Below are 25,417 nucleotides of genomic sequence, written 5' to 3'. Positions count from 1 at the left end.
ACCCTCATTCAAAGTCAGTTGACCATACATGTATGAGTTTATTCCTGGACTTCCAGTATTGTTTCTGAATCTACGTGTCTCCTGGGCAGTCACACACCGTTCTGATGACTGTTGCTTTGTAGTAACTTTTGAGATGAGGAAGTGTGAGCCCTCCTACTTTCTTCTTTTTCAAGAGTGTTTTGGTTGTTCAGGATCCCTTCTTATGAATTGCAGCAGCAGCTTGTGGGGTTCTATAGCGTAAGTGTCTCATTTGTGGTAGGTACTTTGTTAGAGTAGCCCCGGGAAATATACTGAGAGTATTGCTTCTCAGGTCTTCTGACCCATGAACATGGTGTTTCCTTAAGCAGTGTAGTTGTGGGGGCCTGGGACTTACTCCTGCTGCTGCTCCTGGGCCTCAGCCTTGGGCATGCACAGTCAGGATGATAGTGAGTGACTTTGCGGCCTCTCCTTCCCTAATTAGACCCTGGATTAAGCTCCTCTGATTGTGGCTCTGGGCTTTTTTGAAGGCTTTGGGGCATGTGTCACTTAAAAACAATTGCATTCAATACAGGCTTCTTTAGAGTTAACATATATAGCAAGCTGGTTCAATTTTTGAGGTTAGTGTTCATGATTTGTGGCTGCCAGAGGACTGTGTCTTTCTTCTCACTGTGGTAACTTACCAGCCTATAGTCTGGGTCAGTGAATTGGCCAGTCTCTCCTGTGCTTTCACCACAGTTTATTGAGTGAGAGCCATAGGCTTGATGACGTCTTCACTTCTCCCAGGGGACAGCATTTCCTTGCTGCTTTTTTTTTTTTTCTTTCTAGAGCTCAGTCTCAGAGCTTCAGTTGAAGTGTTGGGGACAGTTGTATCTCAGGTCTCTTTGGCTTGCCAGGGGTGACAAGGGTCACAACGTTCTCCGCAGCACTTGGTCAAGGTAGAACCTCATCTCAGACGTGGGAGAGTAGGTGAAGGAAGGGGTCCCTCCCCACTTCTTGGCCAGACCTGATCAGAACTTAACCTCATCAGCCAGTGGCTGGGAGAAAGAGGAGACATCCAGCCGTATCTCGGAAACAGGAGAGGGATGCCTTTGTGCTGGGCTGTGCCTGTAGGCGGTGGGATTTCTGATGCACTGAGCTGGGGCGGGGGAGACTTGGCTCACTTACGACAGACTTGTGCTCTTCCTTCCGAGTCGTTACTGACTTTCTCCTCTTCGTTTATTGTGTGTAAGTTCAATGTGATGTGTGTATGTCCATGTGTGCACACACTGTCACCTTCCCAGGGAAATGCTCATGGACTTGTGACTGTTTTCTTTCTAGGTACAGAGCCAGATGGACTCCTTCGAACAAACTACACTTCCGTCTTAACAAATGTTGGTGCTGCTCTGCATGGCTTTCATGATGTCATGAAAGGTGAGCTTTGAACCGGAGCCTGAGTCTGTGAAAACCTTCATTTTTGAGATCTGCCTGCATTTTGCTTAAACACTGCTGAGGGTTACAGACCCAGAAAAAGGCTCAGCAGCCTTTGGATTCTGTGAAAGTGCACAGCTACAGCCTTCTGCTCTTCCATCTGCTTCACTGCTGAAAGTAAACACAGTACCCAAGAGCAGACCTTGGCACAGTGCTTCACAGGAAGCACGCTGTGGTGATCTGCATGGAATCGGGGTTGGACCCCATCAGACACTCAGCAAAGTCTGTTATACTTGTTAGAACTCAAGCATGCACGAATGGTATCCTAGTGCCTCCTTATCCTGACAGCCTTACTACGTAGTCTTGGCTACGTAGATCTCTCTAGATAGTTGAAGCTTGTGGCCTTCCTGCCTCTGCTCTGGGATGCTGGGGTTACAGGCGCACACTGTGCCCAGCGCCTCACTGGCATCCTTCTTAGTGTTGCTTAGTGCTGGGGATTGAACCTAGGGCCCTAAACAGGTTACATTACTGTTCTACACTGAGCTACATTCCAAGCTCATACTTTGGTATCTAAAATGCCTGTTTTAAATCTGGTCTTGTTGAGCATAACATTTAAGAAATAAAGATCTCAGGTGTAGTGGCACAGACCTTTAGTTCCAGTATAGAGAGGTAGGGACAGGAGGACCTCTGAGTTCTAGGCCAGCTTGGCCTACATAGATACCCCCTGTGTCAATAAATAAATAAGTAAATGACTGAATAATAAATAAATGTCTGTTTTAAGGGCCTGTCCAGTTTTCATTTGGTTCTATGCTTTTAAAAACAGTTGGCTTCTGGGGAGTGGTGGCACTCGATTAATCCCTGCATGTATCAGCGTGTATCTCTGAGTTCTCCTCCAGCCTCATCTATAGCATGAGTTCCAGGACAGCCAGAGCTATGCAGAGAAACCCTGTTTTGCCACCATTGCACCCCCACCCCCAAAGAACATAATTGGCCCAGGGGTTGAGGGACGTCTCTTAAGGTTCTTCTTGTGCTTCTTGAGTGATTCTTAGTAACAGTCAATTTGTAGCTGCGTTGCTTCTAGATGTCCTGTCCCCTGCCCCTTTCCCCTTCTGAGACTGTGGGAAAGGGGAAGGTACAGGAGCTGTTTGAAGGACTGTGTAACCAGCTTAAGCTCCTGGATGGTTCACCACACTATTGATAGCGATTATTTTACAGGAAATAATTTGTTTTTGTTTTTTTTTTTGATGTAAAAGTATTTTGTATAATGTGTAGGAGGGATATAATTAGTGTCCCCTGCAAGATTGGCATGACAAAATATCTTTATGTTGACATTTTAACTCACCAGTTACATCCTCAGGAGCCTAAAGTGCTTTAGAGGCATTAGCACGCTTTAGTTTGCACACTTTCTGAAGTCAAGATGCTGCTGCGCTGCCCAGGACAGAGCGTTGTCCTTCTCTCGCTCGGCGGCGGTGGAGAGCTGGGCTCCTCCGTCCTTGTGTTGCCGCTGCTGTTTCTTCTCTTTTTCAGTTTAGTGAGAAAATAACGTGTTCCATTATGACATTTTCAAGCTTGTTTCTACTCTTGAAAATGAATTTAACAAAAGAAGAGAAAGGCGGGAAACAGGAAGGATCCAGGGAAGTGACTATGGGGCCTTGTTGCTAGGGCAACGGTTTCAGTCTGTCTGCTTGCCTACCTCAGAAGCCTGTTGTGTGATGAGAATGCAGAGTGTATTAACTGGCGTTAACAGAAGTATCTCTTTGTTGTTGCTTAGGTGCTTGGTTTTATTTGGTCAGGGTCTTACCCTAAAGCCCAGGCTAGTTTCAAAGTAGCCTCAGACTCCTGAGAATGGAATTGCCACAAGGCCTGCACCACAAGGCCTGGCAGAATCTTGGTTTTTAAGACAACCTTCATTGTAACCCTCTACCCTTCTACCTTTCCCTGAACAATAATAGTTGCTTGCTCTAATTTGGATGTAGGGAGGATGTCCAGGCAGGGTGGTGGTAGGTTGTTAGTGTGAAAGGAAAGCATGGGAGTTATCAAAATGTGTGCTGTATGTGGGGTTGCATTGAAGCCGAGGGCTGCAAAGTCGCTCAGTGGATAAAAGTGTCTGTCCCCAGGACTGAGCACCTGAGCTTGATTGCTGGACCCCACCTGGTGTAGGAGAGAACTGAGAACCACCGTAGGCGTCCCCTGACTTCCACACCCATGCTGTGGCATGCTTGAGCCGTTTATTTAAACAAATACGGAACACGATAGCCAGGTGCCAGCCTGTTGGTTCTTTAGAGGGACAGCTATAATAGTAACACCACGATGTAAAAATGGACATTCAGGCTCAGAGGTTAGAGCACTTGCCAGAACACAGGGGGCCCTGGTTTTGATCCTTGCTACTGAAAGAAAAACAAAACAGAACAGAAAATGACTTATGTAAGGAGGAAATCTGGCTGAGGGATGTAGAAAGCCTCTGTAACTTTTCTCTGAACAGAAAAGTGTGCTACAAGTTGCATATAGGGGCTGGAGATGGTTCACTGGTTAAGAGCTTTTGATGCTTAATCATTAGGACCTGGGTTGCAATCCAAGATCCCTCATCAGATGGCTCATAAATGCTTATAACTCCAGCTTCAGTGACTCCGGTACTGTCGTCTGGCCTCCTTGGGCACCTGTGCACGCATATGTGCATACACTCACAGAGACCTGTGCATTTCTGTTACCCCTCTCCCCCGTTTACTTTGTGATCAGATGATGTAGCAAAGTCTTGATTCTTGAAGTCATTGTTTTCCAATGCACTTAACAAATCGTGAAGGGCAGCTGTGAGAATCGGTCCGGCTGGCTAGCTGCATGCGGCTTGTATGTGAACAGACATGTTTTCACTTCATCATTTCTTGTAGATATTTCCAAACACTATAGTCAGAAGGCTTCCATAGAGCATGAACTTCCAACAGCAACACAGAAGCTAGTTACGACTAACGACTGCATCTTGTCCTCAGCAGTGACGTTAACAAACGGAGCGGGCAAGGTGAGTGTAAAGCCAGCTCGCTGCACGTGCTCCCTAAAAAGAAATGTTGGGAAAATTGATGTATAAAAGGACCGTGGACTATAAGGTCTGTGTGTGTGTGTGTGTGTGTGTGTGTAGCTGGGAGAAAGAAGAGGAGGAGTCTGGGGACTGACCCAGGGCCCTGTGCCTGGCAGGCAGACCCCCGGCCACTGTGCTGTATCCTTTTCTGTTTTCTAAGACAATGTCTTACTTTTCTTTGTCATTGCCCAGCACCTTTCCCCTAGTGTTTTTCACGGAACCATCTGCCTGTCTGAAACCCCATGGCAGCGACTATTGAGCGCTGTGGTGAATGAGCGGCTCACTCACTAGTTTTCAAAACCAAAGTAGTTTTCAATGTTTTTATTTCATATACAAAACAACGGGCTTCATTATAATATCTCTTACATATCTGTCCCTGTACTTTGTTATATTCTACCCCCATGGCCTTCTTGTCCCTTTTCCCTTCCCTTCCCTTCCCACTGGTCTCTTCTCCCCTTCCAAACAGTTCTCTTTTGGTTCGCATGTCACACACAAATAAACATGTGCAAACACACACACACATCTGTAGCCTATGGTTCTTTTAGTAATATATTATTACTCATTTATAATACAACAACATCTTTACCATTATTTTTATTTGCCCCAGCCAAAGAGGTGAGAGGACAGCTTGTGGGAGTCAGTCTTTCTTTCTACCCTGTGGACCCTGGAGATGGGACTCAGCTTGGCAGCGTGGCAGCAACGCAGTCGCCATCTTCCCAGCCCCAGGTGCTGATTTTGTTGGACAGAGCCTGTACTTGTACAGAGCCTGTGATCTCTACACAGATTAGTTCCCTTGTCTGTGACCAGATGCCTTGCAAGAAACAATTAAAGGAAGGATAGATTTATTTTTTAATTATTGCTTTTACTTTGGAGATTTTAATATAATTAAATCATTTTCCTTTCCCCTTTCTTCCCTCTAAACCCTCCCATGTACCACTTTCGGCTGTCTTTCAAATTCATGATCTCATTTTTCATTAATTGTTACATGAGCATCTCTGCACATGCATACACACACACACACACACACACACACACACACACACACACACACTCCTATGTATTACCTGCTAATGAAGCATAGTAAGGAAGAAAAGACCAATTATGAGGTACTGATAGGGTGATTTCTTTAGTGATTTACTGAAAGCACTGCCTGCACTATTTTCCAAGCGTGATCTCACTGGCTATCTGGGACAGAATGACCTTGAGGAATAGCTGAAACAATGGGTTGTTGCCCTTAGCAACCTGGTACCGGCCATAAACACCAGTGAAAACTGCCCTGCTTGTTAGAGCACAAACAGAGAATGGAAGCTGGACCTGGGATTGAAACCTTTCAGGAGCTGTCCTGGCTTCAGTCCGCTGGTGGCATCTTGTCTCCTCCATTTTCAGCAATGGAGTGCTTATTCCAGAAAGGTTCCCACAGCATTCAGCCCGTGTCACTCGTATGCATGTGTTCAGGGTTGACCATTTACTTGATCTTGGATAACTAACTGGTGTGCTCTTCCCAGGGGACTCTCAGCATCCCTTGGTTGCCTGTGGTTCCTTGGGTCTTTCCCCTGTTCACTTTGCAATGTCTGTGGTTGTACTTGGCTCCTCCTTTGTGGTGATAGATCTGCAGCGGTGGGGAAAGCGTGGTGGATCCGTGGCTGTAGAGCATGTGGAGCTGGCGACATTGCATTTGCAGTCAGGAAGCAGAGCACTGTAGGAACCGGGAGAGCTGTTACCAGGAGGCCCATCCCCCAGTGTCCTGCTTCCTCCAGCAAGACCCCACAACCTCTCAGAACACCACCGCTGCTACTGAATGTTCCCTCACATGGATCAGATAGTTCCTAACACTGAGTTTCATTCACATGGTGAGGTAAAAGATTGATACAAAGTAAGGCGTGTAGACTTCTGGAGTGTGGCTGCTTAGTTTTGAGCAATATTTACCAAGATTGAACCCTCACAAACACTGATCTAGGTTTACAAGATAGAGCACCAGCATGCAGAATTTCCTCCTCCTCTCTCTCTCTCTCTCTTTCTTTCTTACCCCCCCCCCTCCCTTTCTTTCTAAAAGATTTATTTATTTTATGTATTTGAGTACACTGTGTCACTGTCTTCAGGCGAACCAGAAGAGGGCATCAGATCCCATGACAGATGGTTGTGAGCCACCATGTGGTTGCTGGGAATCAAACTCAGGACCTCTGGAAGAGCAGTCAGTGCTCTTAATCGCTGAGCCATCTCTTCAGCCCTCAGAACTTTTTTTTTTGTATCTAGGATATTTAGCCAGTCATTTTCTTTATTTCTTCATTCCATGTAGCACTGTAGAATTAAAAATCATAGCTCAGAAAAATTGTCATTGTGGATGTTTGTAGCGTTCTATGGACTGAACAAATGCTAAGAATCTACAGAGCTTTTAGTCTTGTTTTCTGTTCTACTTATAATTAATAAGTTAAGATTGTACAGAACTAAGTTTTGGTAGTGATTATGACTTTAAGAGGCTTATGTCATATCTATTTTGTTGAAATATGAGATATTCAAAGTTAACATAAAAAAACAAAAATAGATACTTTAAGATCATTACAGAAGTTATAGTTTGTGAGAAATACCTACAGCTGTGCATGCCACATGCCCTTAATCCTAGGGAGGTGGATCTCTGTGAGCTCAAGGCTAGCCTGGTCTACATGGTGAGTTCTAAATTAGCCAGAGCTACATATTGAGCTCAAAAAAGAGTATCAGTTAGTCACCTACAGACTAATTATGCATCAGTCTTAGCTTTGAGGAGGGACAGAAACTGTAAAGAGCAGGGCGTGTCTGCAATCTTGTAGTTCAATTGCTGTGACGAAATATTATGGAAACCTATGAAGGGTAGCATTGAAATGGGGCCTGCTTACTGCTTCAGAGGGTGAGTCCATGAGTCATGGCAGGGGACTTGGTGACAGGCAGACAGGTGTGGAGCTGGAGCAATAGGTGAGAATGCACATCTGAAAGTTGTAGGTAGACAGAGACTGGGTCTGGCACGGGCTTTTGAAGCCTCAAAGCCCAGCCCTGGTGACACTTTTTCTCCAACAAGTCCATACCTTCTCTAACAGGGCCACATCTCCTAATCCTTCCCAAACAGTTCCACTAATGGAGAACCAAACATTTAAGCATGTGAGGCTCTGGGGCCCATTCTCATTCAGACCACTGCAGAATGAACAATGTTTTCCTGTCTTGCTGTGTTTAGATCGCATCTTTCTTCGGCAACAACGTGGACTACTTCATTGCTTCACTGAGCTATGGGCCCAAGACAGCCAGCGGATTCATTAGTCCCCTTTCGGCTGAGTGCATGCTGCAGTACAAGAAGAAGGCTGCTGCCTATATGAAGTCTTTGAGAACGGTTCGTGGGGTCCTGCTAACAATCATTTATGTACTTGGTCTTGTGTTGGGCTGGTCCACCACAGCATCCATGTCTTCTTCTGTTCTTCTTTTGGAATGCTGTATTCACAGACTCTCAATCAATTCTCTTCGGGAGAATAAGTCAGAAAGACGTCAGTTAGACAACTCTAGGGTACCAGGTAGCCTTATATATGGCCAGGGATGCCCTTCAGAGAAGAGATGGCATGGAGAACTATAAAGCATACAAACTAGGTGGCTTGAGCACTCACCTTGTCTGTAGTCTACACATGGCTGTGGCTCTCAGAGCTCATCCACCTGAAGAAGCTTAAATGAACCGTGGATCGTCCATATTGTAAACCTATGCAGCGTTTCAGCAGGGATGCAGTGGGCACCGTATGCAGTGTGACAGGCAGACTCCTAAAACATTCTGAACGCAAAGAGCAAAGTGTACAGTGAAACCTAGGTTTTACAAAATAGCAAAAAGGAGTTTTGCACAGCATGCGTAGATTTATACAGGTGCTTATAAATGTGCCAAGGGTCCAGACAGACATGTCAGGCTGGTAATTATTATTACCCATGAGCTGAAGCTGAAATTACCTGGAATGTTTTACCTTAAGAATGTCTGTATGTGTTTTGTAGTTGGAACCCTAAAACACAAACTATACTCTCTGTAGCACTGCATGTAAGGGTGAAAGCCAGGCAACAGCCTACATACCCACCGGCAGTGCAATGGTTAAAGCCTTACTGATTCACAGAATGAAGTACTAGAGCCGTCAGGTGAGAAGCATGCATATGCATCCATCCAGTCACTGTAACAGCTCACACCCTACACACATGCCATATGAATGAAATATGTACACATTGCATCAGAAGGGTAAACTTCTAAAAGACATACATTTTGGTCTTATAGTCTCTGTGTGCACATGAGATATGTGTACAGTCAGGTTTCTGCATGTAGACAGTTTTAACATGGGAGAGTCACGTGAGTGGTGAGATTGGGCATAAAGCAGCGTTCTGCCGCATTTCTCACGTGATCATCACAGATTCTTACTCTAGTTAGACAAAATTACAAATGTGTTTCATTTTTTTCTACTTCTGCAACTTTAAATAATGCAGACTACACTTCATTACTCTCACCTATTCCTACGCAAGCTTAGTATGTATGTATTTCATCTGGCTCAGAGAGTAGTTTCTTATTGTTTTAATGTGCTGTGTGTGTCTCTGCTGACTGGTGAAGTAGACTAGTTTTTCATGGTTACCTTTGTTCTGTTTAAGTCTCTTTTAAAATTAAATATCCCTAGCTAGAATTGAAAGAGTTCCCTATATATTAAGAATTTTAAAGAATATTTAAAATCTATTTGTTCACAGTTTCTTACGTTTACGCAGTATGTCTAGGTCATATCCATCGCAATATCTCCTGGATAGCCTGTATTAAGAATTTATCCATCCCAATATCTCCTGGATAGCCTGTATTAAGAATTTATCCATCCCAATATCTCCTGGATAGCCTGTGTTAAGAATTTATCCATCCCAGTATCTCCTGGATAGCCTGTATTAAGAATTTATCCATCCCAGTATCTCCTGGATAGCCTGTATTAAGAATTTATCCATCCCAGTATCTCCTGGATAGCCTGTATTAAGAATTTATCCATCCCAGTATCTCCTGGATAGCCTGTATTAAGAATTTATCCATCCCAGTATCTCCTGGATAGCCTGTATTAAGAATTTTTGTCGTAGCCGGGCAGTGGTGGCGCACGCCTTTAATCTCAGCACTTGGGAGGCAGAGGCAGGCATATTTCTGAGTTCGAGGCCAGCCTGGTCTACAGAGTGAGTTCCAGGGCAGCCAGGGCTATACAGAGAAACCCTATCTCTATATATTTTCTACATAAACACGATTAAAAATCTTTTTTTTCATGTAGAAAATATTCTCTACTGTTTTGGTATAGTATTGTTTTTAGAGTAGAACTTTTTAATTGTATTTATTCTGAGTGGGTAGGAGCAGTGCGCAGGAACCATGTATGTATGTAGAACCTTGAGGACAACTTGAAGACGTCTTCTCTCCGCCACAGGGGTCCCTTGGCTGGAACTCAGCTTGTCAGGCCTGACAGCAAGCCCACTGACACAGTCAGCATTCTACACATTTTGATCCTTATGTTATTTGCCATGCAACAGGTCTTTTCCTGTCTGTCTTTCTTTCTTTCTTTCTTTCTTTCTTTCTTTCTTTCTTTCTTTCTTTCTTTCTTTCTTTCTTTCTTTCTTTTTTTTTGTCTGTCTTCCTCCCCGCCCCCCGCCCCCCTCTGCCCAATAGGTCTTTTTCTTCCATGGTGGTCATTCTCAGTCAAGGCCCCTTTCCCAAGGTTATAGAAACATGAGCCGTGCTTTCTTTAGATAGCTTTCCTCATCTAACTTTGAAGTGTTTTATCTCTGATCTGTGATGACTACATGAGAGAGAAGCACCTCTCTGTTCTGTCTGTCAGGCCTTCCTTTCCTCACTGAGCTGGATGCCCCATTTGTCCCACAGCAGAGGCCTGTGGGCTGTCTGCTCGGCATTTCCTGCCTTGCCACCGCCTGTGTTTTGGTTCAAGTGCATAGAGTTTGAGCTGGAGAGGGGACAACTGTCTTTTGTTTTCCTTTGACTCGCAATAAAGGAAATCATCCATGTTGACCGCCATCTTGGCTTAGGATCACACTCCATTTCGTGTTAATGACTACAGTGCTTTCTTCCTAGCCCCTCGCAGAGTCTGTGCCTTACGGGGAAGCTGTGGCCAACCGCCGGGTTCTTCTCAGCTCTACAGAGAGTCGGGAAGGCCTTGCACAGCAGGTATGGGAACAGAGTCTGGTAAAAAGGCAGAGGTGGTCAATCCTGTTGGAGGGTTAAAGATGGAGCAGTGAGGGGCACAGAGAGCTCCAGCAGTCAGATGGCTGTCTGTGGCATGTACGGCTGAGGTTTGAGAGAGGATGAGGACCAGAGGCATTGTCCACTGACACCTAGGGCTTCTTGCCTTAGATACTGTCATGGTTGGTGCTCAGTAGTAGCACAACAAATGGACGTCAGAATACTGAGGCAGGGGGAGGGAGGGAGGGGCTCGTCAGTCAGGGTTTTCCTCTTATGTGAGTAGGACTTTCCCTTTGCTGGTCAGTGGAATCGGGGGCAGTAGATGGCATGGAAGGCACTATTTCTTTTAGAAATTGGTATAAACTGATCAATTTAGATTTGTCAGGTATTTATTTAATTTACTTGAATGTCTGACTTATTGTACTTAGGGGGAATTCTTCTCACAGGACTAGGAAATGGCATAGTCATTAAGAGCACTGGCTGCTTTTTCCATAGCACTACCATGGTTCACACTGACTGCTTTCCATAGCACTACCATGGTTCACACTGACTGCTTTCCATAGCACTACCATGGTTCACACTGACTGCTTTCCATAGCACTACCATGGTTCACACTGACTGTTTTTCCATAGCACGACCCTGCTTCCCACTGGCTGATTTCCAGAGGACATTGGTCTGATTCCCAGCTCCCATGTAGCAGGGGGATCTGATGCCCTCTTCTCGCCTCTGTGGGCACCTGATGTGGGTGCTAGGAACCTAATTCGGGTACTGTGCAAGAGCTGCCAGTGCTATTAACTGCTGAGCCATCTCTCCAGCCTCCCAAATGACTTTAAAAAATTAAAAGTGTAACATACAGGAAAGTATCCCGATCACTAATGCATGGCACAGTTTTCACGAGTGACCTCACTACTGTAACCAGGACCTAAAGTTCTGAAGCGTGTGTGTCGGGGTGGGGTGTGGAGGGCTGGTGCTTCGCTGTGGAAGGTGTGCCCCAGGATCAAGGCCTTCCACAGGTCCTCTGTAATTGCGGTTGCCTCTTGTCTTACATTCTAACACCACAGATCGCCTTTGTTTCTTGTCTTTTTTTTTAAATTCATTTTTGTAGACTGGTTTTGTTTGTTGGCCGATATGGAGCCTTTACAAATGCAGTTCTGCTGTGTAGCGTGCATAAGCTCTCTCTGGCCTGACCTGCGTTCATCACTCATGAGGGAAAGTTCACGTGTCCCCCAACACCTGCCTTTGTGCTTGGTTCTCTAGCACAGTGAGAGGCTGTGTCTCCTTACTGCCTGGTGACACGCAGGGCCTGGGTGTCTGTGGTATATTCTAGTGCTTCTGATTTTGTTTTCATTTTTGCTGGCTTTTTCTGCTCTGGTGTCTCTTCTTAGGAAGTATATATAAGACTTGAGGATCACCGAAACACATGCCTGTCCATGAAGGATTCTTCCTGTGTTCCATGGAACATGTCTTTATTGGATGATTTTCTAACCACCTTCACCTTTGAACTCCTTTTCCCTGTCTGTGTGCAGGCCCAGGGAGGCCAGAGGAGGCTCGAGCCATTCTTGTTCCTCAGGCAATATCCACCTTTTTTTCTTTTTTCCCAAGAGAGCTCTCTCATTGCTCTGGAAGTCGCCCTGTGGGCCCACCTCTCTTCAGTGCCTAGAGCTGGGACTGTAAGTGCGCACTTCCAGTTTGTTAACAGAAGTGCTGAGCCAACAAACTCAGATGCACACTTCTCTGTCTGAACTGTCTTCCCACAAAGGCTGTTGATGGATACAGCCTTTTAAATAGTTAGTTCAGTTTTTGAATTTCAGGTTGTTCCTTGGTGTCCCCTTGTATAGTGTTCGTCTGTGCTGTTTTTCTGGCTCCTGTTCTGTGCAGTCTCTGTCCCCACTACATTCTGTCCCTGTCATTCTCTAAACCCTGGTGCTTTTCAAGGTTCAGCAGAGTTTGGAAAAGATTTCTAAGCTGGAGCAGGAGAAAGAACATTGGATGCTAGAAGCACAGTTAGCCAAAATCAAGCTGGAGAAAGAAAACCAACGGATTGCAGACAAGCTGAGGAGCACCAGCAGTGCCCAGCTGCCTGGGCTGGCCCAGGAGAACGCGACGGTGCCCACTGCTTCCAGCCAGGAGGAGGCTGCAGCCAAGGTCCCGACAGAGCCTGTGCAGCACACCAGTCTGGTGAGTCTTCCTGTTGGTAAAGACCCAACCTATCCAGTCCTGCTCCTACAACAAAATGGTAGAAACTGGGTGGCTTATGAACAGCAGGAGGCTGGGAAATCCAAAGAGCGGGTAGGTGTCTGTCCAGGGTGCACTTCCGGCTTCCCCAGGGTGTACTTCCGTGTCACTGTTGACTGTCTTTGCACTCCATGTTGTCACATGCATAAGTAGTGAATGAGCAACCTGGGCCTCTGTTTTATAAATGTCCAGGAGGCCATCTCCCAAGAGCCCCTCCTCATCACCTGTGAATTTAGAGAGACATAAACAAGCCCATATAAATTACATACAGGTTTCTATTGCTTTAAATAGAGGCTCAGTCCATTACCATCAAGGTGGGAGCATGGCAGCATCCAGACAGGCCTGGAGCAGGAGGAGCTGAGCATTCTATGTCTTCACCCAAAGGCAGGCAGGAGAAGACTGGCTTCCAGGCAGCTAGGATGAGGGTCTTAAAGCCACACCAACAATGACACACTTCCTCTAGCAAGGCCACACCTCCTAATAGTACCACTCTCTAGATCAAGCACATTCAAACACTACGCAGCTTTACAAAGGGAGTGGTCAGAGGCCTGGGATGGACGAATGGTACACTTGAGGGTGGTTGAGAGTGTGTGAGAACTGCCGGCTGGAGGTCCTCCCTGATGGTCAGAACTTATGAGAGTGAGGTGGAACCCACTGACAGTAAAGTAGAACCCTCTTAGAATGACCCAGTAGTTGTTCCCTTAAGTCCTTCTGCCCTTGACCCAACCTACCACCCTGGACAGTAGCTTAAATCTTGTAGTTATACCTGTTTTTGACATCTTTTCTGTTTTTTAAGGGGTGGTGGTAGTAGTGGTCAAGATTGAACCGAGGGTCTGTGAATATGAGGCAGGCTGTCTTACCATTGAGCCACCTCTATCCTGTCTTTAGAGTCTTAATCTACAAAAGCAAACCAGACAAAGTGGAGTTGTCCTATAATTTACCTAAGCTTATATATTTAAGTTTCAAATGTTAATGTCTTCATAACAGCATGTTGAAGTATGCCTTTTCCTTTTGAGTTTTTATGTGGTTTTTTTTATGATTTTCATTCAGCACATTGTTAGATTTGTGGTCTCCATACAGCCATCTCTGGCTACTGCTCTGGAAATGATATAACAGGGTCAGAGTCCATCATCCTCTTGCTCTTCCCATAGTTTGTTGGGTTAATCAGCATTTCGCTCGAGCATTTGGCAGTGGCCATTCAGCCTCAAGGCAGAAGCTGTGCTGAGCGCTCAGAGCCGTGATATAAATGTTCCGTGCTCCAGCACAGACTGAGAAGAGCATGCGCTCTAGACTGTTAGCCTCTGTGTCTGAGATGTAAGCCTCCTGCTCTAACAGGATTTTTCTTTATGTTCTAGGTTGGGATGTTAACCAGGATGCCAGACAGTGAGGTAATGTGTGCTCGGATCATGGTGCTCCTTAGCCTGTGTGTGGTGCAGATTTGCGAGCAGAGTCGTGTGGTAGCTGTCTTTGTGCTTCCCTCTCAACGATGCTTCCAGGCTGCCTTTCTCACTTCCTGCATGCTATCCTTCTTCACTAGAAGGACGTTAGAGCCTGGTTTAGCAAATGTCTTGTTCAGTGGCCAGCGTTCAGAGTTGGACTGATGCACCCCTGCCTGGCCACTGGCCATTGCTCTGTAATCTGTGCCAGGTGTGTGAGGCCGAGGGCAGCTGGGAAGGCTTGGCTTTTTAGGCCTCTGTGAGCTTACACATTTGAATTTTGAAGTACTTGAAGATCATGGTTTTGCAAGTGACCAGAAAAAGAAAACTGAGGTAACTGAGGTCATTGCTTAGTGTAGATGCTGTGGTCCTAGGAGGCCGGCAGATTCTGTGATTTCCCTATTTATGTCAAGGGTAATATTGAGATTTGTATATTTTTAAGTTTGGATCAATTGTGTTTTATTGGTAGTGCAACCAGGGAAAATACCAGTCTGAAACAAAGGCCATAAAACCTTGCAGTTTTATTTAATTTATTAGTATTTTTAAGAGCTTTACATTTTCCTGAAGAAAATTTAAGGGTAAAAAAATTACTGTTCTAAATTTAGAAGGGCTGTGAGTGAACACAGCCCAGCACTATTCACTTAGATGTTTATTGCAGCAGTGTTCAGAGGATCAGGTCATGCAGTCAATCTAGGTGCCCGTCAGCAGAGAAATGGCAATGAAAATATGCTGTGTATACACAGTGGAATTTCATGAAGCCATAAACAATGATATTGCAAGAAAATGGATATAACTAGAGATTATCATGTAAAGTAGATAAGGTCAGGCTCAGAAAAATAAATGTTATATTTTCTCCATTTGTGGGTCCTAGATTATATAAAGATACAGAAAAGCATATCTGTGACTATAGAAAGAATGATAGAACTAATGGGAGAAGGGGGAAAAAAGGAGAAGATGGGGAATTGGGGCACAGGCAAAATGTATAATATACTTATACAAACTGAAACCCAGTGCTATATATATAAAATGATTATATGCTAATAAAAAACAGAGTGTTTCCAATAAATACCCTCCCCCAATTCCAAGCCCTCATATTTGTCCGAAACATGGAGATTTTGAAAGTTAGGTTTGTAGCTGCTAAAAGCTGGTCAGAACTGTGCGTGGTGCCTCATGTCTGTCAATAAGGAAGATGGTGAATTTGCATTTAGCCCTGGATGCTCAGCGACCTTCAAACTTAAAAACAAGCAAACACCTCAAAGACCATGAATGAATGAATGAATGAATGAACAGATGAGTGAAAAATGTGGTGCCACGGGGCTTCCCTATATCACCACAGTGCTGCTGCCTTCTGGGGAGCACGAAGACACAGACCCACAGGTGCTGGCTAAGGAAATCTGGTCTGTTTTCCTGCCATGACTGACGTTTGGGAACTGTGTGGGTCCTGTGAGGGTCCAGTAAAGAGGGCTGAGCCGTGGTCCTTGTGTCCTTTGCCAGAATTGCCCTGCTCACTGGCATCTCTGGTGCGTTCGTGTTCTGTTTAGGCTCCGGATGTTGAGTCCCGTGAAGACCTAATTAAGAGTCACTACATGGCCAGGATAGCGGAGCTCACATCCCAGCTGCAGCTGGCTGACAGTAAGTCAGTGCACTTCTACGCCGAGGTGAGTGGACACGATGAGACTGCCACCTCTCCCTGACCCTGCTAGAGTCAGACCACTGTGCTGTTCTCTTATCTGATGGAAGAGAGCCACCGTCACCTGCACTTTCTGTCTATGTCTTTCTATGTCTGGATTGTTTGTAGCTCATGGTGATTAGTCTGAACCGCTCCAGAATGTTCATTTCATCAAGTGTACAGCTTCCTGTGTCATTTCCAAGTTACTGCCCGAGAGAGGATGGAGTTACGGCAGCCTTTCCATGGCCCCGTGCTGCGGGTTTTGTAGGATTAGTAGAGATTACTTGTCTTGGTGGTAGAGGACATGCACAGATACGGGGCTTTTACAAGCACAAGGTGATAAGCCGGGTGTGCCTGATATGTTTTGTCTTTATGTTTGCTTGCTCTGTATGTGTGTGAGTGTCACAGCACAGGGAGATGGGAGAAAACAGCTTACATGAGTTGTAACCCTCTTCCACTGCATGGGTTCCAGGGACCAGACTGCAGGATCCTTGTGTGTGTGTGTGTGTGTGTGTGTGTGTGTGTGTGTGGAGAGGAAGTGAATGAGATAAGTATTATTAAATACTTATCTTAATCATTATCAAGTATTATTAAATAAAGAAGATAGAAGGTTGGGTGGGTGCATGCAGGGTCTTTAAGCCTTTGATTCGACACTTTATAGTAAGAATTAATCACAGATGGCAGGCGGAGAATTACACTACCTAAGTTGTTAAAGCAAAAAGGGAGGGATGGCACACTAGCTTTATCTAGGCTTGTGTTGAACACCGCAGGAATGAAGAGGTTAATAGCCAGTCAGTTTGCTAAAGGTAGAGAAGGACTTTGAGTTTTTCTTGTTAAAATAAGACTGTGTCTAGTCCAATGTTTAAGAAGCTGCCGCACCCACCTTTGATGGGTTGGTCATGTGTGACTGCATGTTACAGTGTAGAGAGTTGGGGACCTGGCTGACAGTGGACTGTTATTTCTTGAGCCATGTCCGCAGCTGATGCCATCATTTCTGGTTCCCTGCCTGCTCTCTGGGTTGGTGTCCCAGCTGTGATTGTCATCTTCCTGGGGCCTGTGTCTTGCATGTTCTCTCTCTCTTGGGAGTTCATTGCTGAGCACAGAGGGAAGTGGTTAGATTGATTGTACAAACTGTCCTGAGATTCTCTTGAGAACAAATAATAACTAGGGGGTTTTAGGCTGTCTGGTTTTCATGAGATCTGCCTACTTTAGTAAATGTTTTCAGCACGATTATGGTACAAGAGGTTTTAGATTGCCCTAGTTTGTTCTCATCTATAAACAGGAAGTACTGCCACCCAGTACGAGAACAGACAGCTGGTGTCCACACAGCATTCACACGTGTCTCTCTCTGCACATCCTCCTTGTTGAACAATAGTGTGAAATCAAGTTTTCTCTTCTTCCTTTCACCTGCTCTGTCTTGCACCATCTGGGTTTAGTAAAACTCCTAGAAAAACCACCTGCCCTCCCCAGGTGGACGTGTGAGGCTATTGGGTAGGTTATAAGGATATTTTGGTTCTGGGATTGAGACCTTTAGTGAAGAACTTAGAACCCAAGTCTGCCATGCTTGTCAGCCTGCGGTCACTTTTGAGATAACTACAGTCCTTTATCCTCACTAGTACAAATGGGTTCTGTGAACATGGAGAATGTTCTTATGCGCTTTGTAACCATTAGCCATTAGACTGCTGAGCTGGGCCGCCTCTGAAGGTGTAGATACCTGGGGGCTGTGCAGAGGTATTCAGCAGAGAGTTTTGGAATGAATAAATGAGGGAGGGAGGGAGGGAATGAATGAGTGACCTTTGGCTTTGGTGAGTATAACCTGCTACCTTTCCGAGGATAAGATTTGGTGTTTTGATTGTACAGTGCCGTGCGCTCTCTAAGAGACTAGCCCTGGCGGAGAAGTCGAAGGAGACACTGACAGAGGAGATGAGGCTAGCCAGTCAGAACATCAGCAGGCTTCAGGTGAGCTCCTCCGTGTGACCTCAGCACATTCGTGTTTTTCACTGACTTCTGCGAGGACAGTGAAGCCAGCCTTCCGTGGGAAGCAGCGATGTCTGGCTTTGACACATGCTCCACACCACTTTATTTCTCAGTCACCTTAGAGTCACAGTTACTCAGACCAGACAGAGACTGGCCGTCTTTGTATCTGACTTGAAGCTAGTTTTAAATCCTTTCACAGTCTGCATTTGCTATTTGTTTCCCCTTTCTTGTGAACACTCAGGATTGGCTGGAGGATTGGGCTATACATAGTATTCTGTCTTGTTTCAGAACTGACCTAAATAAACCTGAGTGGGGTTATAAAACATATGTATTTAATTTAATATATAATTAATTAAATAAATACATAAGGAGATAAATCAGATTCCAGTTTCAAACCTTGCCTTTCAGGAAACCCCCGTTGAGCTGGACTGCTGGCCTCTTTCATCTTGTTAAAACAAGAGGGTGGGGCCACATTTTCTGTGTTCTCCACCGTCTGTATTCAGCAGAGAGTTTTGGAATGAATGAATGAGTGAATGAATGAATGAGTGCTCTTTGGCTTTGGTGACTATAACCTGCTAATCTTGGTATCAACAAGAGGTAGGCATGGGAAAACGCTGGAACACAGCAACCTGTTCTCAGGTAGTTAGGATTACTGCAGTTTATTCAAGAGGCTGAGGAGAGAGGAGGTGGGAGGAGAGGAGCTGCCTTCGGGGAAGGTGCAGATGCCTGGGGCCTGGGCAGAGGTTTCAACACCAGGAAGGTTCGGAAGTGTCATTTCACCTTCAGACTTTTGACAGTTCTGTACCCAGCCAAGAAGAGAGTGCTTGGATTTTGTAAGCACAGGTACATGTGTGTGAGCATGCGTGTGGAGACCAGAGGACAGCCTTGGGTGGTGCTCCTTAAGAGCTGACCACCTTTTTCTTTTGAGACTGGGTCTCTTTGCCTCAGTAGGCTGGCTAGTTTATCAGGGAGTCTCAGGATCTGTCCCCCTCTCCCCAGGGCTGGGATTCCTAGTGTGCACACCCAGGTCCACCTTCTTTTTACTTCTAGGGATGGAACTTGGGGCCTCCCACTCCAAGGCAAACACCTTTTTGCTACAGCCTCCAGCCCTGAATTGTTTTGCAAATGAGTCATGAGCACACTCTTTGAAGGCTGACACATTTTCTCCTAGTTCTTTTAACTTGGGTCTTCCATTCGGCCAGTGCCTTACTTAACCCTGCGTTAACTGATCAACTCGGGGCATCGCGATGGGCTGCTCTCACAGATATTTGTACTAAAGGATACCTCTGGGTGGTGGCTGGGGTCTTTGACGACCTTTCTTCTTTCCCCTGCTGTTTAGGACGAGCTGATGACCACCAAGAGGAGCTACGAGGATCAGCTGAGCATGATGAGCGACCACCTGTGCAGCATGAACGAGACACTGTCCAAACAGAGGGAAGAGATTGACACGCTCAAGATGTCCAGTAAGGTGTGTAGGGGCAGCCTGACAGACACACAGATGTGTTTAGTGCAGCTGCTAGAAAATACCGCACTGTTCTGCCTGTAAGAGGAAAGTACTTGGGACTCCTCTTCCTTCACATCACTTTCCCCTCCCAAAAGAAAAGTATATTTCTTTGGCTGAGTCTAAGCTGCGGTCTGGCTTGCTGCCTCTTGACATGGTGTCAGAGTGAGGGACTAGAAGATGGCTTCAGGAGGGGCATGCCGGGCTCTCTGTATGAGACCCTAATGGTTACTGGGTAGCCCTTAGCAAAGTGCTTTCTTCAGGACAATCTGTATTCTAGTTAATTCACAAATAAAAGCCACACACAGCTTCAGGAAGCCGCTCAAACACCCCATCCCAAGCTCTTGACTCTCAGTGAATCCTGCGTTCTGAGACCACAGGCCTCACTAGGTTACACGTTCACTACCTGTTCCTTTTTATTGTTTGTTTGTTTTGTGTTTTGTTCTTTTTATGCTTTTTGTTTGTTTGTTGTTTCTTTTTCTTTTTCTTTCCTGAGGCAGGGTTTCTCTGTGTAGCCCTGTCTGTCTGGGAACTTGTTATATAGACCAGGGTGGCCTGGAACTCATGCCTGCCCCTGCCTCTTGAGTGCTGGGATGAAAGGTGTGCGCCAATGCCTGGCTTCCATTACATCTTTATTCAGTTATCCACCACAAGATAAAAGAAGGAACCTCTTCCATGGATCCTGTGTCTCTGTGCTTGCATGGTCCTCCTCGTCACTCACTGTCAGCCCCTCGGTTTCTTCTCTGCGTTGTCCCATGTCCACACTTAGGCTTGCCTGGTCCATGCATCCAGGTCTACATCAGCGGCTAGGATCCATATATGAGGGGGAACATGGTCCTTTTTCTGTTTCAGTTTAGGCTACCTCTATTATTATTATAATCATAATAGTATTATAATATTAGCTATTACTATACCTCCCAAGTCTGCTGCAGACCCTCTGGGTCCCTTTGTCTGTGTGGAACAGGTCTCTGGTCACAGGTAGGCAAGGAGTTGGAGGGAATTGAATTAAGACAGATGCACACAGGAGAGGTTGTGTAGAATCTGAATGTAATTTGTCAAATTGAGCATCAAACTTTTTATACAGAAGAAAATAGGGAAGTTAGGTGACACATCTGCAAGGTACAAATGATATTACCGGATGCTTAATGACTCTTACACAAAACAGAGGAATGCAAACACAAAGACTGGCAGGAACTAGGCAATAAAACAACTGAGACAAAGTCAGCTCTATCTAAGCTCAGCCATAGTCTTAGAAGCCAGGTGTGAGGTCTTTACACTCCTAGGGCAAAGGCTTTCATACCCAAGTCATGGTTCTAATTAGGGAGCTCCACTCTAGCTAACCATCTCATGAATAATGCAGTACTCTAAAACCACAGCCAGATCTACTTCCTAAACCATTGTAAATTCCTGTATATGAGAGCAACTTGGCTTTTATTCTAAGTGATAGTGTAATACCAGAGGCAATTCTGAATGTCACTGAATAGGCAACATTCTTACTGAATTCCAAGCCCAGGGTCAGCTCAAGGACTACCTAGGGCATTGGTGAAGGCCAGGAAGCAAAGTTCGGTTTTGCTTAGGTATTTGGCAAGTCATTGCTTGGAGGCACCTATAACAAAACAATCCTGAAAGGAAGCACACAGATCCATTCGCAAGGACAAAATTGGAGCATACGTGCTATGGGATGCCACAGTTCCAGGAGACTAAGTTTCTGTGAAACTCTTTGCCTCAGGACTGCATCCAGGCTTTTGGCCTGTCATGCTTGTCACTACTGGAGTGGATGTAGCACAAGTCCATCCATTTTCCTGCAGATCTCATTATTTTACAGTTGAATAATATTGGAAATTATAATATCTCACATTTTCATCATCTCTTTATCTGTTGTTGGGCATCTAGGCTGGGTTCCTTCCCTTGTTACTGTGAATACAGCAGCAATAAACTTGTATGTGCAGGCATCTCTGGGGTGGGATATGTCCGTGTCTTAGTTAGGGTTTTACTGCTGTGAACAGACACCATGACCAATGCAACTCTTTATTATTTTTTTTTTTTAAGATTTATTTATTTTATTTATATGAGTGCACTGTAGCTACCTTCAGACACACCAGAAGGGGCATCAGATTCCATTGCAGATGGATGTGAGCCACCATGTGGTTGCTGGAAATTGAATTCAGGATCTCCGGAAAAGCAGTAGGTGCTCTTAACCGCTGAGCCATCTCTCTAGCCCCCCAAGGCAACTAAGGACAGCATCTAACTGGGGCTGGCTTACAGGTTCAGAGCTTCAGTCCAAAATCATTAAGGTAGGAACATGGCAGCATCTCGGCAGGCATGGTTCAGGAGGAGCTGAGAGTTCTACATCTTCATCTGAAAGCTGCTAGCAGAATACTGACTTCCAGGCAGCTAGGATGAATGTCTTAAAGCCCACAGCGACACACCTACTCCAATGGGGCCAAACCTTCTCATAGTGCCACTCACTCCCTGGGCTGAGCACATACAAACCATTGCAGGCTATCTTGTGTATATGCCCCAGAGTGGAATAGAGCCTTTTATTTATTCTCACAGCTGTCCATAGAACCTAGGGATGCTAAGCGTTCTCCAGGATTCCTGGTGGTTTTGTTTCTCAGAGATCCTTAGTCTGAGGGAGTCTCGCTAGATAACTGGATAATGTGCTTAGGCTGGGGTACATTAACATATTCCATGTCTGTGTTACTGAATGGTGACTTCTTTTCCATGTAAACTTGAAGGCGTTCAGTTCTGTGTCTCATCTCAGATGATCCCTGCACGTCCATAGCTCGTGCACCCATTTGTGAGCTGAAGCGGCAGTAGAGAGGCACAGCGGCAGCTTTGTGCCAGTGGTGTAGACCAGGGCTCTGATCAGCGAGGTCTCCTTGGAGAATATACTGTGTTCTCCATCGGAGGAGTGTGCTGTGCATCACTTTCCACTTCTCAGGATCGATCAGTTCAGGATACTCACTGCCTTCTCCCTGTGGGGGGGGGATGTGTTGCTCCTACTTATCTGGGCCATCTCTGTGCTGGTTACCAGCCACCTTGGGAACAGGGAACAGAGAGTGGGCAGGCTCCTTTCTGTGACTGCCTCCCCTTATTTTCATGACTTGATTATATTTCTAGTCACAGTAGGAAGCACACACACTAAAGAGATCGTACTTAGTTTCTCTATGATTTAATGTGTGGTAGATGACTTTGAGAAAGCTAGGTGTAGGCTTTACGAAGCAGTGACTGTGATCCCAGAGAAGCCCTTCATTCCCCCAGGTACACATGCATCCTGGGAGGCCAGCAAGGGGGATAGTGAGTCTAACATTGTCTCAAAAGACACCAATTCAGATAGGAGACCTCTCTAGTTCAGAGTGGTGTTCATAATCCTTCTCGGGCCACTCTGTCAGCTCTGGTCAGGGTTTCTACTGCTGCAGTGAAACCCTGTGACCAAAAGCAGCTTGGGGAGGAAAGGGTTTATTCGGCCTAGACTTCCACATTGCTGCTCATCACTGAAGGAAGTCAGAACTGGAACTCAAATGGTAGGAATCTGGAGGCAGGAGCTGATGCAGAGGCCATAGAGAGTACTGCTTACTGGCTTGCTTTTCATAGCTTGCTCAGCCTGGTTTTTTACAGAACCCAGGACCACCAGCCCAGGGATGGCACCACCCATATGGACTGGGCTTTCCCCCATCAATCATTAATTTAGAAAATTCCCTATGGGCTTGCCAACAGCCTGATCTTATGGAGGTATTTTCTTAATTGATGTTCCCTCCTCTCAGATGACTGTAGCTGTGTCAACTGGACATAAACTGTCCAGCACACACCCTACTTTCTGGCTGTTTCTATTGCTGTACTGTCTCCTTGTGCTGAGCGAGCATTTATCCACTGGATGCTGAGTACAATCTCTACCATGTGTGCCGTAATCTTGTTCTCAGCATCTGTACTCTGCCAATGTTGCCCACTTATGGGAAGAAATAATGTGTGGAAGTTATCATTTAGGGACTTCATTAGAATGTAGTCCTAAAGGAGCTAGAGAAAGTACCCAAGGAGCTAAAGGGATCTGCAACCCTATAGGTGGAACAACATTATGAACTAACCAGTACCCCAGAGCTCTTGACTCTAGCTGCATATGTATCAAAAGATGGCCTAGTCGGCCATCACTGGAAAGAGGCCCATTGGACTTGGAAACTTTATATGCCCCAGTACAGGGGAATGCCAGGGCCAAAAAGTGGGAGTGGGTGGGTAGGGGAGTGGGGGGAGTGTATGGGGGACTTTTGGGATAGCATTGGAAATGTAAATGAGGAAAATAGCTAATAAAAATATTTTAAAAAAAAGAATGTAGTCCTAAGAAGCGACCCTCTCCAGAGAGAGGAGAACGTTGTGAGAGCATCCTGTGAGAGAGCTCTGTGCCAGTACTCTGAACTCTAAAACAGCGGTTTCCACCCTGCGGCTTGAATGACCCTCTCTCAGGGCCACCTGAGACCCTTGGAAAACACAGTTACTGACATTACAATTCATAGCAGTATCAGAATTACAGCTATGAAGTCGCAACAAAAATGTTATGCTCGGGGATCAGAAAGGTCGAGAGCCACTGCTCCAAAACCTGTGGATTTAAGCAACAACAAAAATATTTGGGCCAAAACTATTTTGTTTCATGAAATTTCGTAAGAAAAGGAATTTCGGTAAACTGGGTATTCACTCGCTTTTCTATCTCATCCGCCCTCGGCCCTGAGAGAGATTGGGTCTGGGATTGGGAGCGGGGAGAGTCGGGAGCTTTGTGATTGCTGAGTGACAGCTGCCATGCAGGTTGTCTGTCAGCTGTTCTCTGTGTGGGAGGCCACCGTGCTGCACGGCACAGCAAGGCCGCTGGCAGCTTGCTTTAGACGCTGTGAGAACACTTGTGAAAGTTGAGTTCTTATGGTGGACACTTTTCTTTGCACAGGGAAATTCTAAGAAGACCCGGAATCGGTAGTTGATGACCTAGGCCTGCCACTGCAGTGACTGTTCTGCCCCGAGACTCGAGCCAGACTCCACAGCCAGTGCTGGTGCCCGCTGGGAAGCCATGTGCCGTTGGAGTTGGTGGATGAGCCAGTGCTATCTGTGACCTGGAGACATTTGAAGTATGTTTGTAAACAGAAGGCAAATACAGAATCCCATGTTGACAGTCAGATGGAAAACAGTACACATACCCGTGGATATTGTAGGTTTCCTTACGCTGTTTTTACTGTGCACTTTTTAAAATTAGGATTTAATTTCAGTATGTAAGAACAACAAATATTTTGTATATTTTCAAACTCAATTATATGGTAATGGATTTGGTATCTATGGAATAGATATATGTTTCTGGATAAAATGCTTAAATTGTCAGATGTCATTACTTCCTGTATTGTCATTTCTTCCTATAATTGAAAACTGAAAGACATCTCAGATTCCTTTTAAAAGATTCTCTCCCTTGCCACATCTCTCCATCCCTTTCCCTCCCCTTCCCCCGTGTCCCTTGAAGGTGACAAGCCTTACAGCCTTTTAGAGCCTGTGGGTTCGCTGTCATGTCTGCAGCTGTACAGTACACTCTCTTGTGTTCAAATAATTGCTAAAGGAAATTCTGTCAATAAATTCGTACCCACATGAACTTTTCAGTCTGTGACAGTGTGATGAGAGACACTGAAATGCATCCGGTCCCAGCTGACTGAGAGGTGACCTTCCTAACTGAGCAGTTGCACAGGTTAGCCTGTAGGAGACCCTTGGCTTTTGCTGGAGACCACTCTTCAAACAAGGACCCTAAGCCCTTTCAGCTCTCCCTGGACAACCCCAGGGTGCCTCTCCCTGCACCCTACTCCCAAGGCCACAGGCGTGTGCCTTGTGCTCAGTGGCTTATCACTGTCCTGCAGAGAAAAAAACTGAGGCTTGGAGGGCCGAGGCCACAGTCAGGAGCATGTGCCTGAGCCTGCTCACCGAGACACCTTTG

The 25,417-nt window shown here is 45.6% G+C and overlaps 1 protein-coding gene across 1 annotated transcript in view; it reads left to right on the top strand.

The window, feature by feature from the left end:
* Positions 1–25,081, top strand: part of Ppp1r21 (protein phosphatase 1 regulatory subunit 21) — a 62,775-nt gene extending 37,694 nt beyond the window's left edge. Inside the window, exons 13-22 of the mRNA XM_021186002.3 lie at positions 1,297–1,389; positions 4,272–4,399; positions 7,659–7,811; positions 10,539–10,631; positions 12,582–12,824; positions 14,237–14,269; positions 15,859–15,975; positions 17,847–17,945; positions 19,303–19,431; positions 24,395–25,081. Coding sequence (XP_021041661.1) covers positions 1,297–1,389; positions 4,272–4,399; positions 7,659–7,811; positions 10,539–10,631; positions 12,582–12,824; positions 14,237–14,269; positions 15,859–15,975; positions 17,847–17,945; positions 19,303–19,431; positions 24,395–24,424 — 1,118 coding nt within the window. The 3' untranslated portion in view covers positions 24,425–25,081. The remainder of the gene's footprint in view (positions 1–1,296; positions 1,390–4,271; positions 4,400–7,658; positions 7,812–10,538; positions 10,632–12,581; positions 12,825–14,236; positions 14,270–15,858; positions 15,976–17,846; positions 17,946–19,302; positions 19,432–24,394) is intronic.
* Positions 25,082–25,417: the final 336 nt, after the last annotated feature.

This window comes from Mus caroli, unplaced genomic scaffold (genome assembly GCF_978045245.1).
Source record: "Mus caroli unplaced genomic scaffold, Mus_caroli_1 scaffold_18, whole genome shotgun sequence".
In the NCBI taxonomy this organism is placed as follows: domain Eukaryota; kingdom Metazoa; phylum Chordata; class Mammalia; order Rodentia; family Muridae; genus Mus; species Mus caroli.
The sequence above is the reverse complement of the archived record's forward strand: the minus strand, read 5'-3'. Positions and strand labels throughout refer to the sequence as shown.